The sequence below is a fragment of the Bos javanicus genome, chromosome 5 (assembly GCF_032452875.1).
Source record: "Bos javanicus breed banteng chromosome 5, ARS-OSU_banteng_1.0, whole genome shotgun sequence".
In the NCBI taxonomy this organism is placed as follows: domain Eukaryota; kingdom Metazoa; phylum Chordata; class Mammalia; order Artiodactyla; family Bovidae; genus Bos; species Bos javanicus.
In genome coordinates, this window is record NC_083872.1 from 70,781,295 (window position 1) to 70,803,127 (window position 21,833).

General features: G+C 37.1%; 2 protein-coding genes across 7 annotated transcripts in view; both read right to left on the bottom strand.

The window, feature by feature from the left end:
• Positions 1 to 460: 460 nt before the first annotated feature.
• MTERF2 (mitochondrial transcription termination factor 2) lies at positions 461 to 6,209 on the bottom strand. 3 transcript variants are annotated; one of them, XM_061417211.1, is made up of 3 exons: positions 5,737 to 6,206; positions 3,716 to 3,812; positions 461 to 1,684 (listed from the first exon to the last, which is right to left on the bottom strand). In XM_061417211.1, the coding sequence occupies exon 3, from the start codon at positions 1,624 to 1,626 to the stop codon at positions 469 to 471; it is 1,158 nt and encodes a 385-aa protein (XP_061273195.1). In that variant the 5' UTR covers positions 1,627 to 1,684; positions 3,716 to 3,812; positions 5,737 to 6,206; the 3' UTR covers positions 461 to 468. The 3 variants fall into 3 exon arrangements, with proteins under 3 accessions (XP_061273195.1, XP_061273196.1, XP_061273197.1); XM_061417212.1 differs by having other exon boundaries at positions 3,716 to 3,835; XM_061417213.1 differs by lacking the exon at positions 3,716 to 3,812 and having other exon boundaries at positions 5,737 to 6,209.
• Positions 6,210 to 8,096: 1,887 nt separating this feature from the next.
• Positions 8,097 to 21,833, bottom strand: part of CRY1 (cryptochrome circadian regulator 1) — a 96,079-nt gene continuing 82,342 nt past the window's right edge. The window contains exons 3-13 of one of the 4 annotated variants that reach the window (XM_061417206.1): positions 20,502 to 20,644; positions 18,002 to 18,186; positions 17,614 to 17,702; positions 16,942 to 17,082; positions 16,540 to 16,851; positions 15,227 to 15,378; positions 14,788 to 14,990; positions 14,589 to 14,684; positions 10,118 to 10,189; positions 9,933 to 10,036; positions 8,097 to 8,286 (exon numbers count right to left, since the gene is read on the bottom strand). In XM_061417206.1, coding sequence (XP_061273190.1) covers positions 9,933 to 10,036; positions 10,118 to 10,189; positions 14,589 to 14,684; positions 14,788 to 14,990; positions 15,227 to 15,378; positions 16,540 to 16,851; positions 16,942 to 17,082; positions 17,614 to 17,702; positions 18,002 to 18,186; positions 20,502 to 20,644 — 1,497 coding nt within the window. In that variant the 3' untranslated portion in view covers positions 8,097 to 8,286. Of the gene's footprint in view, positions 8,287 to 8,338; positions 10,037 to 10,117; positions 10,190 to 14,588; positions 14,685 to 14,787; positions 14,991 to 15,226; positions 15,379 to 16,539; positions 16,852 to 16,941; positions 17,083 to 17,613; positions 17,703 to 18,001; positions 18,187 to 20,501; positions 20,645 to 21,833 lie in introns of those variants that run through there. The other 3 variants (XM_061417209.1, XM_061417208.1, XM_061417207.1) reach the window with 3 other exon arrangements.

Here is a 21,833-nt window from a genome sequence, read left to right on the forward strand (position 1 = left end):
ACGTTTTAGAAATTTGGTAATGTTTCACCAAACACTAACTACAGGATTCAGACCATAGTGGAGTGATGTTTCAGAGCTGGTGGTAAGAAAGAAGACTGGGTCTGCATCCCAGATGAAATGTGCTATATCAATAAAAATGTATCCATAATTTGAATGAAGAGTGCACTTTTCAGTTTCTAAAACTATTCACTTACAAAATATCACACTTGAACCATTTAATAGTAGTTTTTGTTTTTGTTTTAAATAGCTCAAGGAAAAATTACAAACTTTATTAAAATAAATGCAATTTATATTTTCAAGTATAGCAGCTGAGTCAGAGATCATGTACTTAAGAGGTAATTTAAACACAACTCAGAAGCTACACAGGTTCTTAAAATTACTGGTACCCACAATATTCCTGAATCACTTAAGTTTTTGCTACTTGGTTTCACTGTGCACTGGTAAAAAGAAGCAACATCAGTAAGCAAGTTACTCTTCAACATTTAATGGTGCCACAGGGTTAAATAATGGCCTTCCTTTTTTGGCCTGAATTTTACCAAAGTTAGCCTCAAATTCTTTTTTTGTTCCATTTATATTTGCTAGATGTCCATCCTTTATTCCATAGCCTAAGGAATTCAGTTTCCTTATCCTGTATTGTACTATTTGTGGTGTTAATTCAAGAACCATTGGTGTCTCTCTTATCTGAGCTATGGAAATTCCTTCTTTCAATAATCCCTGAATTCTCTCCTCCAAAACTGGAACAGAGTAATACAAAAGGGCAGGACATTTCAAAACCAATTGCTTCAGGTCATGATCAGTACATTTAAAAGCATTTTTAGAGAAAGACATACTGTTCTGTATACTTCTTGGGCAAAGCTGAAAAAGAAATCCTTTGAGTTTGGAGAGAAGCTGGAGAATTTCAAAGTTTGTGAAACCCTGCTTCTGGAAAAATTCTAGTGTTTCCTTTAAAGCTGCAGAAGAATTTAACAAAATAAATGGGTTTTGGCTTAACAATTTTAGAAGCCAAACTTTCATGTTGGCCTCGGACCCACCTAAATTTAGATAACTCTCTTGGAGAATCTTTATCATTTGCTTATTCTTCTCAATAGGATTATGAAAAATATTAGATGCAGTAGTCAAAAATCTGCTAATGACCACATTTTTGAGTCCCAACTCTTGAAAGAACTGAATATTCAGCTTCCGGTTTTCCTGGTCTTTAACAGTAAAGAAAGATTCTGGAAACTGTTCTATTAACTTGACTAACTTTTCCTCGTTTTTACAGACCAACTGCCAGAGTTCTCTTTGGGTGTTAACAGCAGTTGGACTGCAGATAATTGCTTCTGGGCAGCGTTCCAAGATACTGGCTACAGCAGTCTCACTGGCACCCAGCTGTTGTAAAATATTTGCAATTTCTTCAACATAGGTTTCATCCTCCAGAAGTACCCAGCCTTTTAATCTTCGAATTTTCCTGATGTCAACTGACAATTTAAAGAGCTTTTCTACTGTCTTTTTATTTTCTTTCTTTGACTGACTATCAGTTGTACAGGTGAAGAATGCTAGAAAAGGTCTGTATTTTGGAGCTGATAGCCTTTTTTGGAAAGAACAGAGTCTGCAGGGCTGGGATCTCATCAGCAACTTCCACAACATGGCTGCAATCCACTGGCTAATTGCCACCGTCCTGAGACTCCAAATGTACAAATCATACCTGTAAGAAAGAAAATACAGGTTCTCTTAGAATACAAACACAAACCTGAGCTACAAATACTAAGCACGGAAATAAAATGGACAGATCATACAGGTAAACTACTCATGTGAAGTATTAAATAGAACTGTTTAAATAACTGATGAAGTAACTGTCATATACTGCTTCCCATCTTAAACTTAATAAATACCCTCTTTGAACTTTGCAACAACTTGTGAAGTAGTTATTTCCATTTAACAGATCAGTAGCAAAACCACAGGGAGTTCAAAGATTCACAGACCTCAAATGTTATTTTGACAAAAATTTCGTTTCTTACAACTCTGTTTCTGTCTAGGGCATGTACATTTATACACACACTCTTTTTTTTTTTTTTTAATGTTTTTTATATTTTAAAGTTCATGTCTAGGTAAAGCAAATACTTTTTGAGGGGGAGAGTCAATTTTAATTTTACATTGTATTTTTTGCTGAATAGCTATTATCCAAAATAAGCCACTGATTTTGTTTTGTTTAAAAATGAGTTAATAAATATAATACTATTTTATGAGAATTTGTGACAATCTTTTTTTATAAATCCAGAATTAAGTCTCAGCCAGGTAAAACAAGGAATACCATGTGACTGCCCGGTGAAGTCATCGGAAATCATATTAGCTGTGGACTGTCATGGTGACCATGGCTTATTTCACTTAGCATAGTATAGCATGTGTTAGGACAAATCAGTTAATTTTAATTGGTCAAAGAGTCAGGGAAGTATCCCTTTCCTTTAGGATTCCTACTGCTTTTATGCATCAGATGAGAAGATAAAAATTCATCCCTATTTCCTTCTATATTACTGTTTGAATCTTAAAAGCCAGCTCCTTTAATTCATTTGAAATTTCTGGTTGTGAGCTGAGAATGTAAATAGACTTTATCAATAGTTTAGCTATATCTAAGCACCATTTTTAAACAATCCTTTCCTTCCCCATGATTTGTGATGTTTCCTTCGTTATGTCGTATTAAATGTAGCTTCTGTTTCTAGCTAGCCTGCATCCTTGTGCGTGCGTGCTAAGTTACTTTAGTCGTATTGACTCTTTGTGACCCTATGGACTGTAGCCCGCCAGGCTCCTCTGTCCATGGGATTCTCCAGGCAAGAATACTGGAGTGGGTTGCCATGCCCTCCTCCAGGGGATCTTCCCCACTCAAGAGATGGAACCCGTGTCTCTTACATCTCCTGCACTGGCAGGTGAGTTTATCACTAGTGCCACCTAGCAAAAATAGTAGGTGGCACTCCCCTACTATTTTTGCAATTCCCCAAAGGAGCCAAGTGGCTAATTTCCGGCCTTTGCTTCATACTTGGCTCCCTCTGCTAGACCATCCTAAAACAATCTCTAGTCAGCTCATTCTTTCACACCCCTCACAAGGATGTCAAATCTCAGCTCAGACCTCAGCTTCCCCCGACACCCATTCTCTCTCTCACTCTCAACCCAATACCCTTGTGTCTAACTAGTACAAAAAAAGGAGTGCAGTTCACCACACCAAACATAAACCTTCTGCTGTTTCCCTTTCCCTAGAGTCACACCTTTCATCTTCCAGATAATTCCTGGTCTTGTGCTCATCCCAGCCTCTCTAGCCTGAGATCTCTAGAGCCCTTCTTTCTCATGTATTCACTCTTCAGTTGAATCCTCCTCTCTCAGGTTCCCATCCTTCACCTCAATGGCTCCTTCTCTCACTGCCCCTCCAGCTAAAATTATTTTTCTCTTCCCCTCAGTTAATTCTTATACAGCCTTTCTCTTCATTTCCTCTCTTCCCATTTACATAACTTCCAATAAAGACAACTTTCATGTGATTAAAGCCAATGAGTAGTTTTAATTCCTCTTTTGGCATCTGCAGCTTTCAGCACAGGTGACCACTTTCTTTGGGAAATAACTCATACCTGACTTTCAAGACTTCCCACTCCCCTGGTCCTCCTTCCTTCCTTCCTCTGTTTCTGACCACCCTTTATCTGTCTTCTCTGCAGGCTCATCTTCAAGGCTTGGTTCTAGGCACTCCTCTTCTTACCTTAAGAGTTTCTCCTCAGAGATCCTGTCCTTATCCAGGGCTTGTTAATCCACAGAAACTTCATTCCAGCTTCTCAAAATGTAATCTTGTCACTTCCCTGCAATAAACTTCTCAATCACACTTTAGGATAGAGACATAAAGTAAATGTCTACTTTACCGTGGCCTTTAAGGCCTCTGTGTCTTAGGCTCTGTCATCACCAAAATCTCCTGTCCCCCACTGCCTACACTTAACTGTACCAACCCCCTTTCAGCCCTTGGCGCTCTACCTGTTCCCATCACAGGGTCTCTAAAGACTGAGAGCTGTTCCCCATGCCCACAATCCTCCTGTCTAAGTGTCACTTTCTCAGGGAAGGTTTTCTGCCCTTCGTGAAAAGATGAGGTGCCAGATAGGCTGTCTTGGCACCGTGGACTGTTCCTCTGTGTGCTTAGTTGCTCAGTTGTGTCCAACTCTTTGCAACCCCATGGACTGTAGCCTGCCAGGCTCCTCTGTCCATGGGGATTCTCTAGGCAAGAATACTGGAGTGAGTTGCCATGCCCTCCTCCAGGGGATCTTCCCAACCCAGGGAATGAATCCAGGTCTCTGCATTGCAGGCTGATTCTTTACCATCTGAGCCACCAGGGAATGCCACTTGTCATAGCTGCAGCTGTTCATGTGTGATTTCTGTCTCACTCTCCATGAGGACAGGGATGGTTTACTGCCCTGTTCCTATGATAAAATGCTTCTCTACCTTTCGCCTGACTGGCACTGCTGACTCTAGGATGCATGCCTGGGCAGATGACTTTCGTGTGTGCTCTTCCCCAACACGCTGCTCTTGACCCTACTGTGGCACTTATACTCCTGTAAGTTCTTCATTCTTTCAACCAGTTTTTTGGGGTTTGTTTGTTTAGCTCATTCTCTGTGACAGACATTACGCTAGGCACTAGCTCTTCTGCTAAAACATTCTTCATATCTTCGGATCACAGACCCATCAGAGAATATGGTGTGAGTCAGAGGCTCTCTTTCCAAAAAAAAAAAAGGACCTATACTCACAACATTTTGCAAACAACTTTAGCAGGATTTGTGAGCACCCTGCAGTCTAACTATGAATAACCTGCACCAGATTACAAACATCTGGCAGACAGGGTCTGAGTGCAGTTCTACTTTATCCCCTGTACCCAGCAAAGAACTTGGTCCACAGATAAACAAAGTATCTGTCAATGGAAAAGCAGCGACAAACCAAGTGCACTACAACTTAAAGTAGTGGGTAAAGCTGTGGGCTGCCTCGGCCTAGTTCTGGATCATTAGTTGTGTTATGACTTGGGGAAGTCACTTTTCTGTGCCTCAGTTTGAGCATCAGGAAAGTGGCAACATTCAGTGTTTGTCAAGGTTACAAACTGGGTGATTGTGAAGATTAACACCATGAATCAGAGTATTCAGAAACTCATTAAGTCATCACAACAACCTATATTAAAGATGAGTTAACAGGTGAAAGTAAAGTACCCCAAGGTCGCTCAGCTAAAAAAAGACCAGATCCCGCATTCAAACCCAAAATCTTAGCTCGAGCCTGCTCCTGGCCCCGTGCTCTGCCCATAGTAATAATCCAGGTAAATATTTGTTAAATCACAACGTGGGCTATTTTTCTGATGCTTCATTTTTCTTAAGCATTTTGGGGGGCGTGAAACCCACTTCTGTAATATGCACAATTTTCATAATAACGGCCCACTCGACGAACACTAGTAATTAAGCTCGACTGTGACAACACATATGATCTGCTCAGTTTGAAATTAACCCCAGTTTGTAAAAAAGAAAAAACGAGGGCCCAAGGAAGACAATGTTGGGGAGACCGAAAACCACACATCCGTCATGTGGGGCATGCGCTAAGAAAAATTTCCGGCCGGCTGCGCCCCGGCGTCCACCAGCACCCTGGCCAGCCAGGCGGAGCTGAGGCAGCTGACGGGGAGTCTGTCTTCATGGTGGGCAGCTCCCAACTCCAGACTGCAGCGGCGAGCACCCACAGGTGTGCAGGACCAGGACGACTCACCTGTCAAGTGTCCGCTCTGTACACGGCACGAGTTCCAGGTCTCCAGCCGCCGGCCAATTCCCCACAACAGCGCTGACCCGGCCACCTGTGAACCCGCAGACACGCCCAGAGCCCCCAACGCAGCCAATCAGGACGCGAGGCAGAGGCTACGTGACCCCTCTGACGCAGCGCGGAGGGGCAGGGTGGCGGAGTTCACCCCGACCGGCTTTTTAGCTTTGGCCAGCAACTATTGTCGCTGGCATTCTCACGCCTTTGCCCTCTGTGTAGTTTAGAGAACTTGGAGTTTGTCTTTTTGTCCCTTGGGGAATGTCACAGCCCGTGAGAAGAAAAAAAGGTAGAAATAACTCAGAAACCGCTATATGTTTAAGCTGTAGCCATTCAGAATTCCCCAAATAAGCCTACAGATAAAGAACTAATTTACAAAAGAAATTTAGTTTAAAAAAATCCCGAAACTTCTTCGGAACCTATCTAGCCTTCCTGTCCCCCGTCCCCTGCCAACCCAGCAGTCAGCTACAGTGCCTGATTCTTCTTTAAAGAAGAATTAAAGAACTTGAAAGAATTAAACTGCCTCCTGACACTTTAACCCAAATACTAGCCTTTTCAGATAAACTGCTTGGTGGTTTATATTCTGATTATTACCGGTGATTCCAATCTCATAAACAAATCTCTCCCTAAAGCCAGGCTCAACGTCTGTCCCATTTACTCTCATATTTATCCATACACATATTTATGGCATGCCTATTAAGTGTCAAGCATTTGTAGCAGCAATGACAACACAGAAGTGCACCAGACAAGGGGGAATATGGAGTTCACATTCTGGTGGAGGACAAAGATATTAACAACCACTGACACTATTAACTGCAACTGTAATAGAGTTAAATGTAAAGGACAAGGTGCCAAAACTGGGCTAGCTGTCCTATGCTGGGTGTGGAGCTGGGAACAGGAAAGCTGTGATTTACCCAGGCGCTAGGCCCCTCACTTTGTATTTCATAGTATACTGTGCATACTTCTAAAAACAGCCTTAACACAAAGGACTGTAATTCTTCTAGATTGCCCTGTCTCCTTGTGGAGTGAACTCACTGTGGATACTGATGAATTAATTTTCCTATCAACAATGCTTGGCACATGACAGGGACTTGGGAAATGCTAACCAAATCTTTGAGTCTAGCCTTATTACCTAGTTTGTGCTCAACAGCCTTTGTTGAGAGGGTGACAAGTTGTACTTTAATTCCACAGAGTAGCAGCAAGAATCCTTACTCCTTGTTTCTAGATCAACTTTGATCTCCAGGATATATGAGGTAGGGGAGTGTTTGTCCAGTAACTCTTCTCCCTCTGAGTTACCCCCACACAAAACCCACATTATTTGTGGCTTTACTGCACTCTTTCCTGAAATACTAGGATCTGGGGTCCAGACTAACTGAAGTGTGTCACCTACATCTGGGTCTGATACCTAGGTCAGGAAGATCCCGTGGAGAAGGAAATGGCAACCCACTCCAGGATTCTTGCCTGGGAAATCCCATGGACAAAGGAGCCTGGCAGGTTACAGTCCATGGGGTTGCAAGAGTCAGACACAACTTACCAACTAAACTACCACCACAGAAAAGAGAAGGAAGTTACAGAATGTGAAGTCGGGCCTTAGAACTGCATGCCACAGTCACTGGTCAGGAGGGAGGGAGCAGGAATGTGCATTAAGGAGCTGGCAGCTAGTACCAGGGCTCCACAAAATTGTATGAGGAATGACAACACAACCCTGCACATTGTAACCAACACTTGAAACTGACCAATTTAGCTATGCCAGTTGTCTTAACTAAATGCCACCCAAAGTTTTTTCCACCCTAAGTATTTAAAGAATTCACTTCTAGGACCATACAATCAGACAAACACCTGAATAGCAAAATGGAATTATCAGATTAATAATAGTTATGATAACAATAATTGGCAGCTAACCAGAGTTGCAACATGCAGTTATGCAGACTCTGCGCTGCCCAATTCAGGGGGCTACACAGCATGACCACCCTATAGCTAACATTTATCGACCATCTTTACCACATGCCAGGCACTAGAGTTGGTCATGGACAGGGAAGCCTGGCATGTTGCAGTCCATGGGGTCGCAAAGAGTCGGACACAACTGAGCGACTGAATTCAATGAACTGATGAAGCAGATACTATTCTCATCTTCATTTTATAGATGAGAAAAAAGAAGGCACAAAAGGTTAATAACTGTCCAAGATCTCACAGCCGATAAATGGCAGAACCAGGCATTCGAATCCAGAGCCCACACTCTTAACTATTACACCATACTGACTAATTCACAGTTGTAAGCCCAATTACTTGAAAAAAAATCTCTTTGGTTTTAAATCTTTCTTAAAGATATGTTTATTTTTAAAAGTACCAAGTATTTAGAAGATAGTACTCTTACTTAGAATAATTTTGAAAAGTATTTTACTAAATTATAGTAGCTGTTTCTTCTTTCAGAATGGTGACATGTAGTTTACAGACTCTGTTTCTAGTCTGTGATCACATCTCACATACCAAAGCTCTCCTCCTTACCTAAAACGAGCAAAAAAATTTTTTAAAAGAAAAAAAAATCAAGTACACAAGATTCCATATATGCATATACTTTAATAACATAGTCACACTTTAGCTGTAATTGAACAAAGAAAGGGAGAACAAAAAGAACTTAACATATGATACTTCCACAACTTTGGGTCAAAACAGGCATACATGAAGTTTTAAAACATATATTATCTACGTTAACAGAGGCTATAACTGCTAATTTTGATTATGCACATTTTTTAAAACATTATTATCAAAGAGTGTAAAGTTAGACCAAACAATGATGTCAAGAAAAATTCTGTCTTAAAATTTTAACAAAGTCTTTTAAGAAAGTCTAAAAACCTATTTTCCCACACTGACTCTCAAAACTTTGATTTTTTGTATCAGAATATCAGTTAGCCACTTTAATTTTTACCATACATGAAAAATTATCAAAAATATATTGATGGGTCTATACTAATTGTGACTATTTATATTTACATTAAGCAAATTCTTTTACCAAGTTCTTTATATACAAATTACCATTTGTCCTATGTCAAATTCATTTAAAAAGTTAAAAACCATGGAAATGTTATTAGAAATAATGCATTTCAATATGTAACTGCTTTCCATCAATGAGGAATATTTTAAAATAATTTAACTGAAAAAGTATTGAACTCCCCACCAATTTCAGCTGCAACAGTATTCCTTCTGAATGTTTTCTGTGATGTAAGGAAAAAAAAAACTGCGTAAAGCTTGATTGCAAGGAATGATAAAAATCTGATTGAGTGTTTACTAATCGTCAAGAAATTTACAGACTAATTAGGTTCACATTAAAAAACCAATGACTTTAAAAATGTGAACAGTTCAAGATAACTGAAGAAACAAAAGTCTTAACTGGCAAATGCACTGTATGAAATCTTTTCATATAAATTTAAATCATAAAACAGTATTCCAAAACCAATTGAATTGAATATAGGCATGGCTTTTTGACATTTTCAAAAAGGACCAACATTGAAAAAAAAAAAGCTACCTATCAGACTGGAAATAATTTAGATTTCAGATCTATCACAATAGATAAATTTATAAACACTTAAGATATGAGGAAAAGTTCACAAAGGGATATTATTAATATCACTAGAAGTTAAAAGTCACTTTAATTGTTTTAGACTCATGGTCACATAGGAAGGAAATGAAAAGGTTGGCTTTTTCTGAGAAAAAATCTGAGCAGAACACCATAAGCTTTTCAGATCTGAAGATCATCAGTTCAGAGGACATAAAACAGTATAGCACTGTGCCCAGTACAGGTGTACTTCTCTTGTCCCAGAATTGATTTTGTACCAATCATTGAAAAATTTATGCCTGGGACTTCCCTCGTGGACCAGTGGTTAAGACTCTGCACTCCCAATGGAGGAAGCCCAGGTCTGACCCTTGGCCAGGGATCTAAATCCCACAGCCACAGCTAAGAGTTAGCATGCCACAACTCAAGATCCCACATGCTGCAACTAAGACCCAGAGCAGTCAAATAAATATTTTTTAAAACTGTATGCCCCAGATTCTCTGGTTTGAAAATAGAGATAAGCTCCATTTCGGAAATTATCTTAATTTATGTTGATTACATACTCTGGCTTAAGCAAGAAATAAAGCTCTAAAATATTTACCTAATTAGTGCTTTGTCGCTGGACTTTAGGACCAATACTCTGCGTGTCCTCTTCCTGACTAGGACGTTTCCCACTGCCAAGACCAGCGCCTGTGGAGCTTCTTCCTACACATTTAAAAAAAAAAAAAAGTATGTTTAAGATAGGAAAGGTGAAAAGCACAATATGCTTGAATGCTTCATTCTTACCTTGCTTTAATAGATGAGTTTGCTGACTGTCTCCATGAGCATAATGTAAAATACCACTCCCTTGAGTACAACCTGTTAGTATTTAAAAGACAGTTTTAAAAGACAGTAAAATCACTTAAGTAAATTCCAAGTTGTATGTATTAAGATTACAAATCTAATTTTTAGTATTTATATTATTTTTTTTAGAATTAATCCACAGTGTTTCATAAGAACCAAAAATCATATGCCCAAATCAGGAAAACTTAACTTGTCCTTAAATTTAGGGACACAGAAATGTTAACTATTCAAAGGAAAAATCACTGATAGTCATTTTGTAAAAAACATTTCTTTACTGGATGACAATGATTAGACACTTGATCATGAAGGCAAAACATAGGGCATCAGTAACATATACATGCTTTCTTCACCTCCTTCTTTCTCAGCACCAATCTAAAACATACGTCCTTGGAGATAAGAGAATAAATGTCTGTCAGATGACAGCTAAACATCTCACACAAGGAGGAGACACAGACGAAGGTGCTACCCACCCCACCATCTTCCAAGCAAAGTTTCCTAGTTCCTTTAGCTCTCAGTGTTCTTCTCCGTTTTTTCCTATTGCATGGGGAGGCAGGATCTTAACAATTTATCACTTACTGCATTTATTTTTTTCTCCTTCCACACCCCCATTTAGACTCCAAGCTCAATGTGGCTTTTATGTCTTCTGTTTTTTGAAAGCCTCACAGTACCTAGCTACAAAGTGTGTTATAGGCAAATATTTACATAATTAGACTACTTTCAAATTTATTAATCCTACCATAAAACATCGTGTGTATAAATTTGTGAAGCTAAATCATTCCAATTTAACTTGCTAACATGATTAGTTTTGCAGATAACTTCAAATAATGAACACAGATTTGAACTAAGAAAGAGTATGTGCCATCATCCCCCATTAGTTAGGTAACTGGAGTGTGTTGCTTTCTACCCCTCTGCTGCCTGCCTGTGCTCTCAGTGTTTCACAGAACTTCTGTCCCTAAAACTCAAGTGCGGAGAAAAAAGGCAGTCTGTGAACTGAGTAAGAAATGTGACAGAACTTTTGAAATGATTCCTTGTTAAAGTTTATTTTAAATCGTAGGAGACTTTGAGAAAGAACATTTCTGAAGTACACTACCATCAACAGCAATAATTTGAATGTAGGCCAAACACATAATAAAATCTTTTGTTTTATAAACACTACACATGGCATTACATTTACAGGGAAGGTCCAGTGATACAGAAAAGAGTATGAACTTTAGGACAAGTTAGACTTGGATCTGAGTCTTAGCTCAGCTACTTTCTAACTGTGGGATCTCGGTTAAGTTACCTAACTCTTCTAGGCTTATTTCTCCAATCACAGAATGAGAATCCCACCACCAGGGGATTTCTCCAGGATATTGTGAGCATGTGGCAAAAATCTCCTCATACACAAAAGTAGGCAGTAAGAGATGAGTGCTTTCATTCCTGTTACCCTAAGCTAAGTGTTGATGCTCTCAAAAATATGCAAAATATTTCTGAACTCAGAAGAGTTCAATTTGTTAAAAGATTTTATTCTTAATATCAAATTTTGAGTATCTGACATTAAAAAAAAAAAAAAAGACCGGGAGCTGACTGTGACTCAGATCATGAACTCCTATTGCCAAATTCAGATTGAAATTGAAGAAATTTCTAATTTCTAGGGGAAACCACTAGACCATTCAGGTATGACCTAAATCAAATCCCTTATGATTAAACAGTGGAAGTGACAAATAGATTCAAGGAATTAGATCTGATAGACAGAGTGCCTGAAGAACTATGGACGGAGGTTCGTGACATTGTACAGGAGGCAGGGATCAAGACCATCCCCAAGAAAAAGATGCAAAAAGGCAAAATGGTTGTCTGAGGAGGCCTTACAAATAGCTGAGAAAAGAAGAGAAGAAAAGGGCAAAGGAGAAAAGGAAAAATATACTCATCTGACTGCAGAGTTCCAAAGAATAGCAAGAAGAGATAAGAAAGGCTTCCTCAGTGATCAATGCAAAGAAATAGAGGGAAACAACAGAATGGGAAAGACTAGAGATCTCTTCAAGAAAATTAGAGATTCCAAGGGAACATTTCATGCAAAGATGGGCACAATAAAGGACAGAAATGGTATGGACCTAACAGAAGCAGAAGATAATAGGAAGAGGTGGCAGGAATACACAGAAGAACTCTACAAAAAGATCTTCATGACCCAGATAACCACGATGATGTGCTCACTCACCTAGAGTCAGACATCCTGCAATGTGAAGTCAAGTGGGCCTTAGGAAGCAACACTACGAACAAAGCTAGTGGAGGTGATGGAATTCCAATTAAGCTATTTCAAATCCTAAAAGATGTTGCTGTTATAACGTGCTGCATTCAATATGCCAGCAAATCTGGAAAACTCAGCAGTGGCTACAGGACTGGAAAAGGTCTGTTTTAATTCCAATCCCAAAGAAAGGCAATGCCAAAGAATGCTCAAATTACTGCACAATTGAACTCATCTCACACACTAGCAAAGTAATGCTCAAAATTCTCCAAGCCAGGCTTCAACAGTATGTGAACCGTGAACTTCCAGATGTTCAAGCTGGTTTTATAAAAGGCAGAGGAATCAGAGATCAAATTGCCAACATCCGTTGAATCACAGAAAAAGCAAGAGAATTCCAGACAAACATCTTACTTCTGCTTTACTGACTATGCCAAAGCCTTTGACTGTGTGGATCACAACAAACTGTGGAAAACTCTGAAAGAGATGGGAATACCAGACCACCTGACCTGCCTCCTGAGAAATCTGTATGCAGATTAAAACTGGACATGGAACAACAGACTGGTTCCAAATCAGGAAAGGAGTACATCAAGGCTGTATATTGTCACCTGCTTATTTAACTTATGTACTCTGCATATCATGAGAAATGCTAGACTGAATGAAGCACAAGCTAGAATCAAGTTGCTGGGAGAAATATCAATAACTTCAGATATGCAGTGATACCACGCTTTATGGCAGAAAGAGAAGAAGAAATAAAGAGCCTCTTGATGAAAGTGAAAGAGGAGACTGAAAAAGTTGGCTTAAAACTCAACATTCAGATAACTAAGATCATGGCATCTGGTCCCATCACTTCATGGCAAATAGATGGGGAAACAATGGAAAGTGAGAGACTTTATTTTGGGGGGCTCCAAAATCACTGCAGATGGTGACTGCAGCCATGAAATTAAAAGATGCTTGCTCTTTGGAAGAAAAGCTATGATGAACCTAGACAGCATATTAAAAAGCAGAAACATTACTTTGCAACAAAGGTCTGTCTAGTCAAGGCTATGGTTTTTCCAGTGGTCATGTATGGATGTGAGAGTTGGACTGTGAAGAAGGCTGAGCGCCGAAGAATTGATGCTTTTGAACTGTGATGTTGGGGAAGACTCTTGAGAGTCCCTTGGACTGCAAGGAGATCCAACCAGTCCATCCTGAAGGAAATCAGCCCTGAATATTCACTGGAAGGAATATTCACTGGAAGGACTGATGCTGAAGCTGAAACTCCAATACTTTGGCCACTTGATATGATGAATGGACTAATTTGAAGAGACCCTGATGCTGGGAATGATTGAAGGCAGGAGGAAAAGGGGACAACAAAGGATGAGATGGTTGGATGGCATCACCGACTCAATGGACATGAGTTTGAGTAAGCTCCGGGAGTTGGTGATAGACAGGGAAGCCTGGCATGCTGCAGTCCACGGGGTTGCAAAGAGTCGGACATGACTGAGTGACTGAACTGATTTTTGGTTAGAACATTTGAAAATTGAGATGATTCAAATGTCCAATACATTCTGACTTCTTCACATGTATTAAGAATATATGTGTGGCAAATAACTATACATATATATCACAAAGAATACCACTACAGACCAGGCTTTGTAAGGAAAAACTCATGTGCAAAAAGACTAGCATCGCTATGCATGTATATGATAAATCTTTGGCCACATTCACAGGGCCTCTGATCTTCTTAATTAATTATCTTATAGTTAATATATACTTAAAGAGAATAAAACATGGGCATTCTGAAAATATAACATCTGAGTTTCATTTTCCTTAATATTGCTATCCTCATTCAGTTTGCAAGATCTTTGACCCAAATTCCACTATATGTAACAATATTTTCCATCTCCATTGTTTTTCAGTCGCTAAGTCATGTCTGACCCTTTTGCAACCCCATGGACTATAGCCCCCTAGGCTCCTCTGTCCATGCGATTTCAAGGCAAGAACACTGGAGTGAGTTGCCATTTCCAGCTCTAAAATGTCACTAATGGAGTAAGGGGGTGTGTATGTGTGTACATGTACGCATATATACAAGGAACCTATTACACAAATTTTAGATAGAATTTTAAAAACATATTATAGTGAGGTACAGTAAACAATATATTTTATTATTCATCTCTTTATGTTACTAAGTATAGAAATTTCCTTTTTACTTACTTGCATTGCTGCTACAACCTGGGATATTTTCTCCCGGAGAATATCCCATGAGGCCTCCATTCCCATTAGGATTAGATGGCACTGAAGCAAGAAGACCTAAAGGGAAAAAATTTCCTATTAAGTTATCATCAAGATGAAATTCAAGGATGGGGACATAAACAGCTGCTAAAGAAACAAATCAAAGGCATTTAAGACATACCGAGTCCTCTGTATCGTGAAAGCTGCTGATAGATCTGTTTCATCCTCTCAATATTCAAACGGCTTGCCTCAGCATGGTTCACCATTGGTTTAGGATAATTAACTCCTATCAAACATTTGGCTACCTTTTGAATACCTTCTGGTGCATTCCAGGGATCATAGATATATTTTGCAGGGAAGCCTCTTAGGACAGGCAAATAACGCCTTTTAGGAAAAGGAAGAAAAATTATTAATAAAATGAACTGTAAGCAAATTGTAACACACTATTTATTAGCTATGAATGACCCAAATCAAATCAATACCATTTAAATGATTTATTACCCTTTTCCTCATCTCTGCTGCCCATCAGGAGTGGGGAATACCTTAAGTGTTGTTTAAAGCATGACAAGCTCTTCCTGGATTAGCTATTCCAAACTGAATAATAATCATCCTTGATTTACCTGATATAGTCTCCATTGGGATCTGTTCTCCTACCAAAACCAACAGGGCAATAGCAGTGAAAGAATTGCTGGAAAAAGGAACTACAAGACAGCCACATCCAACTTCCAGCATTTATGCTCCAATCTGCATCAAGCAGTAATTCTTCAAATACCTTCAGAAGTAACGGTAATCAATTAGTTTGCACACAGATATTTCTCAAAGCAAGCATTTTCCAGGTCTCTGTAGATCAAAAGTCAATGTAAAGAAAATCTAGGACTGAACTATAAAACTAAACATTCCAAAGTTAGTTTCCTTGTCTATGTTCTATCCTATAATGAGTTATTTCAGGGAAAGAAACATATTAGTACTATACAAATTTCTGAATAGAATTTACCATTGTAAGCTTGGCAGTGTTATTGGAAAGGGGAGAGAAAAGTTATTCAAGTCATTGATTTAAAAGGGTAAGTTAGGATATTGGAAGATTTTTTAAAAAAGGAAAAAAAAAAGTAGTAAACACTTTCAAGAAAGCAAAATACTACCAAATAAACCACCAAAAAAAACACTTGGAGGCTTGGTACATTGGTCTACATAATGGGAACAATCAAATACAAATGACCTTTAAAATTTAATTAGAGTTATGGAATTTAAATTTGGGATTCCTTGATCCAAAAGGGAAACAGAATTAAATTATTTTTATAAATTCATTAAGTGTGTGCTATGCATCTACCTCATGTACGACTTGGTGCTAGGAAATAGAGATGTAAAAAAACATGGGATCAGAAAACATGGAAAGGGGAAATTTATGATATAGATAGGAAGGTAAAACGTATTTAAGTCCTCTTATATATACCCATAAGATGATGTCACAAAATGTAGTATGCATCACATTACATAATAAGACTAAAAAGCTATGGTGTTGAAGTGAGGCAAAATGATTTATATTTTTAAATTTATAAAATAAAGATTGCTATTTCTAAGACTCTTTGGTGAATCTTCTACGTGACAGAAATGATCACCTATAAATATACATCAATCTGCTAAGCCCAGAGTATTAAATTTTAGAGTTCCCTTGATGGGTAGGCTGATTTAGCCACTGAAATGACTTCAGGTTAACTGACTTCAGGTTAATCCAATCTGATTATGCCAAAAAGTTGCCTCTATAGTTAAGAAATAAATGCTTTTCTATTGAAAAACAGAAATAAGACTATAAACGAATCTATATAATAGACAACTTTTAGGATATATATATATATATATATATATAAAAATATATATAAAAGGTATAGAGTTCTTCAAAATAAAGCCATGCTACATTAGTTGGAAGAACACTTACTTTCATTCCTTCTTCCCAACTAATCCACAGGTCACCTCGTGTCAGGAAACAAGCAACTGCATGTCTGGCTAAATGATGAATCCAGCCCTCCTGACGAAGCTGTGTCATGATGGCATCAATCCATGGAAAGCCCGTCCGTCCTTCTGCCCATTTTGCTAAAGCCTCAGGATTCTTATCCCATGGAATCTGAACACAAATGGGGTTTCCTTCCATTTTGTCAAAGCGTGGATTATTTGTTGCTGCTGTATAGAAAAATTCACGCCATAATAGTTGCCCATAAAGGGAAAGGGGAGGGGAACTGTTCTTCTTCACCTAAGATTAAAAAAGCAAAGAAGTATTATCAGCGATTTTTTTTTTTGTAAAAAGTATTTTTTAAAAATAAGCTCCAGTTCTAGATAATACCTTTTTGTAGAGATCTGTCAGTTTGAAATAAAAGAGTCGACATGACAAACAACCAAATCGGAGATAAGGACTGAGTCCAGTAGGGCTAGCGAGCAGGGAATTTGCATTCATTCGAGGTCTTTCAAAGTTTGCCACCCAAGCCTGAAAAAAACACAGAGAAAGTTATGCTAACTGCCTTTCCAATTTTAAAAGACTGTTTGAAATTGAGCTTTTCAAGAACGTTACATAGTCCTTGGGGAATAAAATCTCATTTTTTCAGCCACAAATGACAGATTTAATAAAAAACAAGATAAAAGTGAGCATTCTTTTGTTTTAGTCATCCTCATGTGGCAAATTCCTAACACAAGGTTGAGAGCACCTTCAACCTGTCTTTCTGACACTGAGATAATGTGAAACAGAAGAACTCTATCCTAGCTTTAAAGTCATCAGATACCAGCTTACACAGAAAGCACAGAGGGGTAGTACTGATAGTAGCTAAACAGTAAATAATTGGAAGAGGAGGAAGAAGGGTATTTAAATGAAGACAGTTATTAATTTTCAATTACATTTGTGCTATTTTAATTATTTCTCTTAATCCTCCTTTTTCAACAGCCTATTTTATTGTTTTTAAAAAAGTGAAATTATTTTTTAAATGACAATTTGACAATATAAACATCATCTGTATTATCATACTTTTCTTTCCAAATGCCTTTCCAAACGTGTAAGTGCTTCAGTTTCTCCACCTGGCCACACTGCAGAGGGTAAGCCATCTGTATCAAAACCTAAAAAAAAAAAGGAAATGGAAAAAAATCTGACAGCATAAAAATGAAATGACGCCCTGGATAGGTCCTCACAGAGAGATGATATATAACATGGTCACTGTCCTTTGAGACATTTATCTTAAGATGATAACAGATAGACCATTAATTAATAGCATACATAAATAATACACAGATTAATCACTTTTTCATTTAAGACTTTCTTTTTCTTTTAGTGCAAAATACATGTCAAATTAGAAGTGGGATTTTTCTGAATGGTTTATTAACTCTTAAGCTCCATATGTATTATTGTTTACACCTACCTAGTTCTTCCAGGGACGGGACTCCGTATTTCTCATCATGGTCATCAGACAGAGGAGTTGTGCACTTTTCTATCACTTCTGAAGTAATTGTCTCTACTGGTATTTCTAGTGGTTCCATTTTGCTGATGAGAGTCTGGAATCTTTTATAGGTAAGAGGTGGCTGACCACCATTTAGTTCTATGATCCTATTATAAAAGTTAGTAAAATGCTATTAGTATTTTTAAAAGGACAATATAACTTGATAAACTTTTAAAAGTCTTAAAATAAGAAAATTAAATGAAGATAGTAAAATGAAAAATCACTTCTATTTTCTATTGTACATGTTTTTGTTAAATGTCAATATATGTATCTTACATATATCTTTTATATTTAATTCTAATCACTAATTTCTCAATTAAGTAATACTATAAGGAAAGAACCTTGCCAATGGTAATCTGAATTAGATACAATTTGGGAATAACCCATTATTCTTTCTCACCATAGCCATTTACACTTAAGACTTCAAGGAGAATTATCTTCTTATAGGACCAAGAAACTTGTTAAAACAATTAACAAATCTAAAAATCATTCTCTTCATTTTATAAACATCTGCTAGACGTCAAAATATACAGCATGCAAATATCAAAACTTTTATGACAAAGAAAATTAAGCATCTATAAGTGGAAAAAACAAGTGGCTAATAAGCCTAAAGGCAAAAACAAAAAAATAATATATATGGAAATGTAAAAATATTTTGCAACACAGCTCAGAGAACTTTGTAATCATCAATAAAAACTAAACCAGGCCAATATTATATCAAGGAGTAATCAGCAAGTTTTATTAATTAGGATTCTATATTACTATAGTGATAATTACTTGGTATTTTCTATTGTGCATGTTTTTGTTAAATGTTAACATATGTATCTTACGTATATATTTTATATTTAATTCTGATCACTAATTCCTCAGTTAAGTAATACTAAAACAAAGAGCCTTGCCAATGGTATTTATTGCCAAATTAGATACAATTTGGGAATAACCAATTATTCTTTTTCACTATAGCCATTTGCATTCTAGCATTTAGGCTTCATAAAAAATTATTGGTAAAATTATACTCTATCATTTTATGGATCAGAAACTGAAGCCTCAAGAGAATTTAATAAACTAGTCAAGGTCACATAACTAATAAGTAGCAAATCGAGATTTTCTTAATCCAAATAGAATAAAGTTTTCTCTATATCACATATAATGGTGAATCAATTATACGTATGGAAAGTAACCACCAATAAAAACTATGCTCTGCTTTTAGAAATTTTGCTTTGAGGTAATTCTTTGAGTTTATACCTAGGATCATAATGAAATCTGTCCACTATAATGATCTACAATGATACTACTGAGGACATTGCTAATTATATAACAGAAGCAAAATAAAAATCTTAGAAAAGATATTCTCTATATGCTACATTTTTATATGACGGATTTATATAGTAAATATTCACATTCAGTCTAACAAACAATCCAATTTTATACATAATTTTATACTGAGCTTCTCACTTTAAGCAACTGCCCTTATCTTGTTTTGCCTCCTTGCTATCAGCTCTCTAAGGTTAAGAAATATGGTAAACAAGCAGGCAAGTTTATTATCAAAGGATATATGACTTCTGGCTTAATAGGAAGTTAAGACTCCTGCCTGAATCAAACCACAATTTTTTGTACAACTGGAAAAGTGGAATAAAATAGTCTGTCATATTACAGAATCAGCTTTATTATTTTGATAAAATGTGAAAACAACTTAAAAAAGTAAAATAAAAGGTACATAAATTATGAGATTTCAGCACTTGTAAGGGTGACAGTATGCCAAAGGTTAGTGTTAAAAAATCTTATGAATCCTCAAATCTTACAGCATGTATTAATAAAACTTCCTAAATTTAACCTTGACCACAGAATCTCTGTTGGACAAAGCATCACAAAAGACTGATATTTCATGAAATATACTTTGAGAAATAAGATATCATACCATTGTTCAGAGGACTACATAATATTAATACAATTTTCATATGAACTCAAAATTCAGACAGACTAGATATACACACATAAAATAATTTATGACAAGCATGTAAAATATACCAAGGTACTTGATGGCTATGTATCATATAAACTATAAAATTAATATTGCTGAGAGCCCAGAATGGCAAGTTAGTAGGCTGAGCTAGAATAGTCAAAGATAATTTTGTGATTCTTTTAATAGTTTTGGAACTGAAATTCTGAGTATTTTTATCTTATGCACTTAGGTCTGTAATTTTGGCATCTGTCTTTGGGTAAACAAAAATTACAGAAGTTAAATAAAATGCTACAGGTTTGAGTTAATTTAATTCTCTACAATTCTATTATGCATGTTTTTATTTTCACTTTTCAACTTAAGTCCCACAATACATTGTCTTTGTACTCAAGACCACTTAAATGTACACTTCAAAATGGTTAAAATGACAAATATTATGTTATGTGTATTAAAAAATCTTACTTGTCTAGATCATATAATGTGTGTGAAATTCGTACAATTACTTCTACTCCAGCTTCAGTAGCCAGTTTCTTAATAGCTGCATCTCGTTCCTTTCCAAAGGGCTCAGAATCATATTCAATTGAAAGTTTAGTAATGTTCCATTCCTAAAGTAAGAGAAAGGAGCAAAAACATACATAAATTTTAATGATTATTTTTTCTACTATAACAACACAGGCTGGAAAAAAGTGAAAAGCTCCAACTCTACATATTAAATGGTTATACTACTTTGAATATACAGAAAGAAAATGCACAATTTATAAATTCAAAATTACGTAAATCAGAAATGCATACTCACTAGATTTCAGGCATTATGTTAGGCACTATACAATCTAGCAATATGCTTAATCTAAGCTTCCTACATTAAATGCGTTTGTATAGCACTTGTTCAAATAATTTACACTTACATTATCTCATTCGTTACTCAAAATAGTCCTCAGAGTTTGGCATTTTGGTTGTTAACTCCATTTTGCAGATAAGATTATTTTTAAAATTCAAGAATTTGTCCAAGTTCAGAGAGAGCCGTAATACCTGATTTTATGTCTACTGATTCTAAGACTTGGTTCTTTTTTTTTTTTAATTGGAGTATAATTGCTTTACAGTGTTGTGTTATTTTCTGCGGTACAAGCACATGAATCAGCTATACCCCCTCCTTCTTGTGTCTCCGTTCCATCCACTCCCTTATCCTACCAGTCTAGGTCATCACAGAGTACTGAGCTGAGCTCCCTGTATAAAGCAGCTTCCCATTAGCTACTGGTTTTACACATGGTGGTGTGTACATCTCAATGCTACTCTCTCAATTCATTCCAATCCCTCCTTCCCACCTTCTGTCCATAAGTCCATTCTCCATGTCTGTGTCTCTATTCCTGCCCCGCAAATAGGTTCCTCAGTAACATTTTTCCAGATTAATGCATATACGCATTAATATATGATATTTGGCTTACACTTTCTGACTTCACTCCATGACATTCTAGGTTCATCCCCATCACCACATATGACCCAATTTTGTTCCTTTTTAAGGCTTAGCAATATTCCATTGTATATATGTACCACATTTTCTTTATCCATTTATCTGTTGATGGACATTTAGGTTACTTCCATGTCCTAACTACTATTAATATAAACCTTTGACAGTTAATGTGGTACAAGCTGCTCTGCTGAGGTATTGTTTTACAGTGTTTTACTTCTGATTATCACAAAATGTTAAATGTTGAAAATATAACACACTTATAACAAGAGCAGATATTGAGTGCCAGGTGCTATATTAATAAGTCCTGTAAACCTTCTTATAATCAC

Coding starts and splice junctions, on each gene's coding strand:
- MTERF2 (XM_061417213.1), bottom strand. CDS start 1,626: ATGTTGTGGAAGTTGCTGATGAGATCCCAGCCCTGCAGACTCTGTTCT.